At 33.0% G+C, this 9,640-nt stretch overlaps 1 protein-coding gene across 1 annotated transcript; it reads left to right on the top strand.

The window, feature by feature from the left end:
* Positions 1 to 2,111: 2,111 nt before the first annotated feature.
* Positions 2,112 to 6,572, top strand: LOC142617670 (putative wall-associated receptor kinase-like 16). Its single transcript, XM_075790622.1, has 3 exons — positions 2,112 to 3,005; positions 4,014 to 4,178; positions 5,265 to 6,572. The coding sequence occupies exons 1-3, from the start codon at positions 2,144 to 2,146 to the stop codon at positions 6,461 to 6,463; spliced, it is 2,226 nt and encodes a 741-aa protein (XP_075646737.1). The 5' UTR covers positions 2,112 to 2,143; the 3' UTR covers positions 6,464 to 6,572.
* Positions 6,573 to 9,640: the final 3,068 nt, after the last annotated feature.

The following is a 9,640-nucleotide window of genomic DNA, read 5'->3' as shown; positions in this document are numbered from 1 at the left end:
TGTTGTTTCTAAAAGTCCTAACAGGTCAGGTCAAGTCATACCCGTACCTAACCCGTAAAATTCAGGTGTTGGAAATACCCATACTTAACTCCCGAATTTTCTATTGACAAATATTTTTGACATTAACCTTAGAAAGTTTGCGCGTGGTGATGGAACCTCCAAGTAAGGAAAAGTCATCTTGGCAATTTTTTCTTTTACACATTACTTCAAGCTATGCTTATTGCTCACGACTACGGATCAACAGAAAAGGACATGTTTAAGATAAGAGAGGCCTTGGGATTTCGATTATTCCTCAGTCCAAATTTGTATTTGAACAGATCTGCTATCCATGTTTCTGCTGTGAATAATTGAATATATCTCACCAAACATATTGCTGTGTCTTGACTACCGAATCCGATTTAAAAGTCATGTTTAAAAATGAGATTAAATATTAGAAATAATTTTCATCTTTTTTTTTTTTTTTGAGAAACACACACACATAAGTGCGAGTCACTGCATACCCTTGGTGCGAGTTACTCCACAAGTATAAGTACTTGTGAGACGTGGGGGGCAATGGCCAGGGCTCAAGACTACTGAAGAGATTCACTTAGATTAAGATAGAATAAAATTTTTATCTTATATATAAAATAAATGAAGAAATAGTTACTTAGACTTATTAGTTTTTTTTTTTTGAAGGTTAAACTTGTTAATCTTGGTAATATATAATCAGTATAAATAACAGTTCCCAAATATAAGGATTAAAATGAGTTTGAGAATAAAACCTTTAATAAGGAAATATATATTATAATAAAACTAATAAGGCAAGCAATATATTGTTTGAAGTCCCATTAACTTTTAAAAAGTATCATAATCAACTAAAATTGACTTACAAACTCATTATGTGAAAAAAAAAATGTTATTTTATTATTATTATTATTTTTTCTAAAAGTCCTAACAGGTAAGGTCAAGTAATACCCATACCTAACCCGTCAAATTCAGGTGTAGGAAATACCCATACTTAATACCCGAATTTTCTGTTGGGTAGGGAAAAAGCTGAAAACTTTGGGTCGGGATGGACAGGGTATCCACTACCGGATGGCCATATATTTCACATGTAAAGACTCATCCATTATGAAATACGACCACTGGATTCTATCAATTTGAAAAAGAGATATTTTTCATATATAATTTGGGAAGCAGTAGCCTTATTTGTGTTTCCGGCCCAAATCGACCAGAAAAAATACTCATAATTTGATTTTTTTTATTCTTCTCAAAGATTGCGAAGTTTGAAGCCGTTGAAGCATAGTAGGTGAGAGTCAAACTCAGATTTTTTACTTCCCCCTCACCAAATTAAAAAAAAAAAAAAAGTACATATATGAAATTGAGCAGATGTCAGACTTGACTGGGCTGCTTTCCATATGGCTATAAAAAGTCCAACATCAATGCACAAACACAATAATAAAAATTGATTACGTTCGTTGTAAAACACAATTCATTCATATAATAAAAATTAGTGTCATCACCCAATGATAGTCAAACCCACTTAATTCTTAATTCCACCTTCTTCTTTTTCCCTCTACTCTCTCTTTCCCGCATGCTCAACAACGATTCTTATATAAACTGATAGTCAAGAATCTTGCATCAATTCCTATATAATACAAAATGTACCTATTTACTTCACTATATATCTTAACTTTGATATTATCAACAAATATATATTTAATAAATGCATGTAGTTGAGTCAAAGACAAATAATTCAGTAAACAATTCAAAAAACAACTAATCATTTTTTGAACTACGCATAACAGTTACAAGTAATTGACTTAAAGCCCAAAAGTCGGTGACACTGATCATTTAAAAACTTCTTATACAATGTTGCCCACTGCGTCTTCAGTGGTTGGTGAAGACTGAAGCATTTGGTTAAGATTGTTTCACATGAAGCATATGCTTCACCAAGAAATCCATCTATCTACTCATATCATATCCCTACCACCAATCGATAACAAAAATCAAACTCTATGATCCAAGGCAAGGACTAGGAGTCAATCTACAGACTTGACCGGGCTGCTTTCCATATGGCTATAAAAAGTCCAACATCTATGCAAAATTTTCCATACACAAACACAATAATCCTCCCTCCTCTCTTTGGGAAATATTGGGGGATATGGGTTTCCTTGAGACTCTTATACGAATCACTTGCGTTGGTGTGATTTTATCTGAATTGGCAGCCGTTGCAGTATTATTTCCTTATCCTATAGCGCTACCCAACTGCCCCATAATGTGTGGAAATATGGAAATTCCATATCCATTTGGCTTAACAGAAGATTGTTCCCGAGATCATAATTTTTTCGTCAATTGTACCAACTCCTCCGAACCATTCATCCCTACACACATAATTGTTAAAAACATTTCCCTCCATGGCCAGATTGACATCTCGATGTATATAGCCCATGATTGTTATAAAAAGGGTGCGATGTTTGCCTCGAACAATCCGTGGCTCAACTCGCCCCTCAATTTCACCGTCTCTAGCACCCAAAACAAGTTTGTGGTTGTTGGTTGCGACACTGTTGCATTCCTTGTCGGTTCCCAGCAAAATGAAAGTTACGCCACCGGCTGCGCGTCCGTATGTGAAAGCACTAGGTTCTTGGTCAGTGGGTCTTGCACTGGTGTTGGGTGTTGCGAGGTAGATATTCCCAAAGGGTTCAAAAACGTTACTTTGGGATCCCAAAGTTTTCAGAATCACAAAATGGTAGAGAAGTTCAATCCTTGTGGGTATGCGTTTATCAGCAAACAAGACACGTTCAATTTCTCCATTGATTCCCTTCGCACTCTACAGCACCAACAAATGATGCCAATGGTTCTTGATTGGGCCATCGGTAATGAGACATGTAATGATGTAGAGAACAAATCGAATTACATTTGTGGAGGTAATAGCTTATGTCAAAATTCCGAAGATGGGTTTGGGTATCGTTGCAAGTGCAAGGACGGTTACGATGGGAACCCATACCTCTCTCATGGTTGCCAAGGTATTAATTTATGTATCTACTATCTACCATCTCCTATCTAAATTATTTTTTCAAAAATTATTATTATTATAATAAAGTAAAAAGTTATAATAATTTTGTTTTTTCTTTTGTTTTTTTTTTTGTTTTCGGTACTTTGAAACTTGAAACTTGAAAAATATTAAAACTAATGATATGATTGGATAGAGCCATAGTTTTAAAAAATCAAACTGGATATATAGGCCAGTTCAACCAAAAATTGAGACCAAAAATGGTTCTTTGACCGTATTGCTTTTTAAAGCCAAGGATAGAATTTGACAAAATGATTAAATTAAAAATAAAAATATATTACTATGCAGGGGTTGAAATGTTTTTTTTTTTTTTTGTGGGAAATTTAATGACCTGAATGGAAAGTAGGTCAAGAGTTAGAGTGTATAACTTATAAATTATAAAACACAAAATAGGAACTCTTTTAAACTTATTATGTGCAATAGTTTTCCATTTCATTTCAATAGTGTCACTACTTTTCAATGAGCTAATAACTTGTTTGGATGGAGAGAGAGTAGAGGGGAGTAGAGTAGAGGGAGAAAGAGTAAATTAAATTACCTTGTTTGGATATTTTTTTAAGGGAGGAGGGGCAGAGATTTGGAAAGGTTTGGAGGAGTTCTAATTACTTCTAACTCCTAATTTTTAATTTCCCTAAATTGAAGAAATTTGGAGGGAGAGTAAAACATAGAAATACTTGACCAAATGAATTACCAAATTTATCCTTACCACATTAAATAAATTATAAACTATGAAAATACTAATTATTCTCCTCCGCTTTACTTTATTTTAGAAACATCCAAATAAGGTGGAGGATAACCATTCCTTTTTACTCTCTCCTCCTTTTCCTCCAAACTTCCAAACATAGCATTAAAGAATAATTTTACTTTTTGTTTAAGAAAAAAAATCATGATCTTGAATATGCCATTGCTTTTGATTAATTATAGTACTTTCGAGTTACTTAACAATGGACTTTTACATCTACAGACATTGATGAATGTCAAGACCCCAGTAACTGCAACCACCTGGGACAAGAGTGTATTAACGAACCAGGAAAATTTACGTGTTTTTGTATTAAGGGGTACCATTTGGACCAAAGCGCAGGAGTCTGTGTTACCAATCAATCATCACTACAATTTAAACTTTTGGTTGGTAAGTATACCTACTGTATTGCACCCTCGCACATTTGGATTACTATGTTTTAGGAATTTGCACTAGATTGTGAGTTAAGCTTCCCTATTTGGTAGCAGAGAATGTTGTGAAGAGGAATGATCCTCTTATAAGGGTTTAAAATATTTTAAATGGTAAAACATAGAAACGGTACAATAAGTACAACACGTTAGTTTTCTTAATTAAATTTCAAACAATTAGGTATTTGCAATTTTGCATGGTGCAATAACCACGGCTATTACATCAAATCCAAATCCGATGATGAGTCTCTTAGTCTCTTATGTTGGCCATCAATTTCATTCATGGCATTTACCACATGCTCTTGAACATTTCCGCCTTGGCATGAGTCCATGACATTTACCACTTTTGGTTATTTTAGGACTACATCATTTCTCACAACTATCCTATGCAGTGAACTGTGATTAGTTGTTTTTCACTTTCGCATAAATTCATTACTTTTTATTCATCACTTATAGTAAGTTACATAGGATAGTTGTGGAAAATAGTACAGGAAAGACTATTGTCATAGTTTTTTTGTTACCACCTCTGGTACCTTCTTTCTTGGAATTCTCAACGAGTTGCAACATTTGTACACTCCTGGCTAAAACTATCTTCCAAACGTCGTCGTTTTCGCTTTGGTGAGTGGCAACATTAGAGGATCTAAATATTGAGCCCAATTGTTCAACGTTTGAATGTTAACGTTTAGATTATGTACTTTTCCGATTTTTTTATTTTTATTTTTAAGAATAAGTATCCTTTTCTTTTCTTTTTTTAATGAAAATAAGTATCCATGTTAGACTAACTAATTGATGATTTTTTTTAAAGGTAAAAACTATGCCACATTAACTAATGCGAAATAGTCAATAAATAATAACTCGTTGCAAAATTGTAATCTATCTGCCCATGGGGCCTGTAAGAATGGTATAGATTATAGAGTCCATTATTAATGTCTTATTTCTTTCAAATGTACTTGATCTCATAAGCTTCATCATTTTGATTCTCAGTTGCTCGAAGTTGTACTCGATATATTAGGAAAAAATACTAATATTCTATTTCTTTCAAGTGTAGGTGTTGGCATAAGCTTCATAGTTATGCTTGTCTGTAGCTCTTGGCTGTACTTGATGGTTAAGCAAAGAAAGTTAATCAAGCTCAGACAAAGGTTCTTTGAACAAAATGGGGGTTTAATTTTACAACAAAAACTCTCCAAGCCAGAAAATTCAACTGCAACAGCCAAAATCTTCACTACAGAAGAATTGAAAAAGGCTACCAACAATTACGATGAAACTTTAATTATTGGCCGAGGAGGGTTTGGTACAGTTTATAAGGGACTTTTTCCAGATAATAGGATTGTGGCCATCAAGAAGTCCAAAACAGTTGATGAAAGCCAAATTGAGCAATTCATTAATGAGGTAGTTGTACTTTCCCAAATTAACCATAGGAATGTAGTTAAACTATTAGGTTGTTGTTTGGAGACACAAGTTCCTTTACTAGTCTACGAATTCATACCTAATGGTACTCTTTTTGAGTACATTCATCACAAAAATGGGGCATCCACTGTATCATGGGAAATTCGTCTTAGGATAGCTGCAGAAACTGCAGAAGCATTATCATATTTGCACTTTGCAGCTTCTCCACCTATAATCCATAGAGATGTTAAGTCTTCAAACATATTGTTGGATAGTACTCACACAGCAAAGGTATCAGATTTTGGAGCTTCAAGATTAGTTCCACTAGACCAAACACAATTAGCTACAATGGTTCAAGGAACTTTGGGATACTTGGATCCTGAATACATGCAAACAAGTCAATTGACAGAAAAAAGTGATGTTTATAGCTTTGGAGTGGTCCTCGTAGAGTTATTAACGGGAGAAAAGGCTCTTTCATTTGATAAGCCAGAGGAGGAAAGAAGTCTAGCTATATGTTTTCTATCTTTTTTGAAGGATAATAGATTGTTTGAAATTCTTGAAAAACATATAGCGAAAGAAGGAAAGGCCGAGCAATTAAAAGAAGTAGCAAATCTTGCAAAGAGGTGCTTACAATTGAAAGGGGAAGATCGACCTACTATGAAGGAAGTAGCAACCGAATTGGAGGGTTTAAGAAAGATGGAGATGCATACATGGGTCAATGTTGATTCCAACTCAGAAGAAACTGAATTCTTACTCGGTGAGACATCAGATTCTTACAAATATAATGCTAGTAATAAAAGTGCTAATGTGTACGATACTGTGAGAGACCATGTAATATTTGACTTAGACGATGGGAGATGATCTTAGCTTGATAGTGTATCTTTAATAAATGTCGAATTGTAATGTGTATTTTCTTGCGTCCATTTTTCCATCTTTTTTATCATTCTTTTTTTCTTTTTTAAGAACTTTATCCTAAAATATTGTTCTTGTCCCTAATAATAATACTACTTCTATAGATATTGATGTCCATAAGTGATGTCCATTTTTTTTTTTTTATTCATACAACTTTTTTGGAAATAATAATAAATAATTAAAATAAAATAAAAAGCTTTTCTTTTTTAACTTTTTTTTCTCCTAACATAATGATAAGAAATTCAGTACTACTCTTTAATACTTTATATTTTGGTGAAACTACATTATTAGTCCCTAAGGTTTACCTTATGAGTGCAATTAGTCCCTTAAGTTTCAAGTGGGCATTACTAGTCTCTCAAGTTTCAAAATTGAGCATTATTAGTTTTTTTTTTTTTTAACTACCATTAGTATTATTAATTGTTTATGTGACATTTACAAATTGATGTGACAACTTAAGTGTCAAATGCTACATCAACTATTTAATTATTATAAGATTGCTGCATAATCTTTTAATTGATTATTATTTATTATAAATGGAAAAAAAAAAATGATTTGCTTCAACCCCTCCCTTTCTCGTTTGCCACTTTCAATTCTCCAATCGAATAACCGGAGCACCTCAAAGCCAACAAAAATCTTGTGAAGTGAGTATTGAGTTAAAGAGATCCACCTTTGAGCAAACAAAGTCTTATAAAACTAACTCTCTCTCATTCAAATTCATTAACCATAAATCCTTTCTTGTTAATGGGAATAGACTAAGATTGGGTGCAGCCGTGCAGGAAACCCAACATAGATCTATGCAATAAAAGGCAATCTTGCACCTAAACTTAGATCTGTGCAATAAAAGGCAGTTGGTAATACCCTCGAATGTTGGTTGGAGGAGGGGTATGTAAATAAAAATGGAAAAAAGATTTCTAATGAAATGGATTTAAACATTTTCATGTTAATTATAGTTATAGATCCATTGGAAACAAAGCTTAAAAGCAAAGATAGAAATCTTTGGAGATTACCCACTGGTGGAAATCCATGGTGATTGGCAAACAACAGAGAGGTGTTTGTGCTAGTTGATGTGGAGGCGATGACGGCCATTTGGATTAGAGGGAAGTATGGCTAACGGCGGCAACAACGGTAGTGACAGAGGCAGCGAAACCCATTGGCAGAAGAGGAAGATGAAGAGAAAGCTTTGGGTGGTCACAGGAAATAATCGAAAAGTTTGGAAATGTTTTTAACAAAAGAAAAAAAATAAATGAGGACTCACATGCTAAGTTGCTAACCTGGCAAATTTTCCAACGTGGCTATTACAATATATAGACTAACACTTAGTTTGTATAACACTTTGAAGTAAAAAGATGATGGGATTGTGTTGTTAGCCACATAGGCAATAGCATTAACGGTAGTTAAAAAATGACTAATAATGCTCAATTTTGAAACTTGAGGGACCGATTGCGTTCACTTGAAACTTGAGGGACCAATTGCGTTCACAGAGTAAACGTTAAAGACCAATTGAGGGACCAATTGCCTTCACGAGTTCTCAGAATAAAAGAAAAATAAATCTGAATACAACGTCCATAGAAAACTCATCTAACATATAGCCTATCTCTACTTGAACTTTTTTACTAAAGTTAAGCAACTGCATGAGCTTTCCAAAATATGTTTACATACATTTTGTAATATTTTAATAAGTTAATAGGGGGAGTGGACTTATGGGGAAGACAAAGTCTTCCAAAATAACAAGTAAGAAAAGTTTAATTAGTAGCTTTATCTCCTAAAATTTGTGTGAGAGAAAATAATCGCGACTCTTTTTAAGTCCTTGATATGCCAGATACATTTAATCATGAAAACGAGTGACACCATTAGACGTCTTTAATCTTGTTAACGTCTCACTGAGTCTTTGGTCATTGTTCAAAAGTTCCAAAGTCTTTTGGCCATTGTTTGAAAGTTTCAAAGACTTGGAAAGTTATAATCTTAAAAGTTTAGACTATATAATAATTGATTGGTGCATATTGCATAATTGTAGACTAAGTGTATGGCAATTATCAAACGTGTAGCAATCATGATATCTGAGTCAATTTACGTCATCCATTACTTTTTCCTCAAACAAAATAAAAATAAAAATAAACTATAATTACATATCTAGTTATCTACTCATCCACATCCTATGTAATGATTAGGAATTTTTTTTTATATAAAACATATTTATTTAAGTTTAAACTCCAAATTACATCCTCCAACTTTAACTATTTTCAAATTAGTCATTTAAGTTTCATATTTTTTTTCAATCTTTAACTTAAATATGTTACCAATTAAGTCATTCCGTCAATATTGGCCATTCTTGCTTAGTTTAATATTGTCCAATATGGATTGGATGGAAGGAATACAATGAAAACAAATGAAAGTTAAAGGAATGAAATGAAAAATAGTGAAGCTTAAAGAACCGAATTAAAAACAAGTCAAAGTTAGAGGTGTAATTTGTAATTTAGCCTTCATTTAATTAGTATTAATAAAAGAAAAGTCAATTAGAGACCTTTTAGAGTAGAAAATACCTATTAATTAAAATTTGTTTAAGGAAATTTAATCAAACCTAAAATAAAATTATTTAATGTTAGGTTGCCTTATTTGAAAAGATAGTGTATTCTAATTAGATATAACTATCAATGGAAACATCATGGATTCCATTCTTCCATTCTCCGTTATAACTATCGAAATAAAAAAAACAAACAAACTTCAAAATGTTTGTTACTATTAGAAGACTTTAATCCTAATAATGTTGCAATGGGTCTTGGGTTAGTGTTCTTGAAATAAATTTAGACTTGTAAAGTAATGGCCACATGGTCCCACTATCGACTAGCATGACATTTGAACTATATAATTGTATTCTCATATACAACTACTTTTTTCAAGTCATTCGTTCTTTAAATTCATTCAAACTTGAAAACTTGTGTTACTAGGGAATAAACTTTAAAATTTGTGCCAAGATTTTTGAAGCTCAATTAGTTGACACCTCTTGGTAGGGGTGGGAATTTGTGTTCGCAAGTCAGGTTCATTTTGTGTCGAACCATAAATATTCAGCTATATGGGTTGACTCGAACCGACATATTTAGTAAATATGTTAGGAATTCTCAACCCAAA

This window comes from Castanea sativa, chromosome 11, assembly GCF_040712315.1.
Source record: "Castanea sativa cultivar Marrone di Chiusa Pesio chromosome 11, ASM4071231v1".
Classification (NCBI taxonomy): domain Eukaryota; kingdom Viridiplantae; phylum Streptophyta; class Magnoliopsida; order Fagales; family Fagaceae; genus Castanea; species Castanea sativa.
The sequence above is the reverse complement of the archived record's forward strand: the minus strand, read 5'-3'. Positions and strand labels throughout refer to the sequence as shown.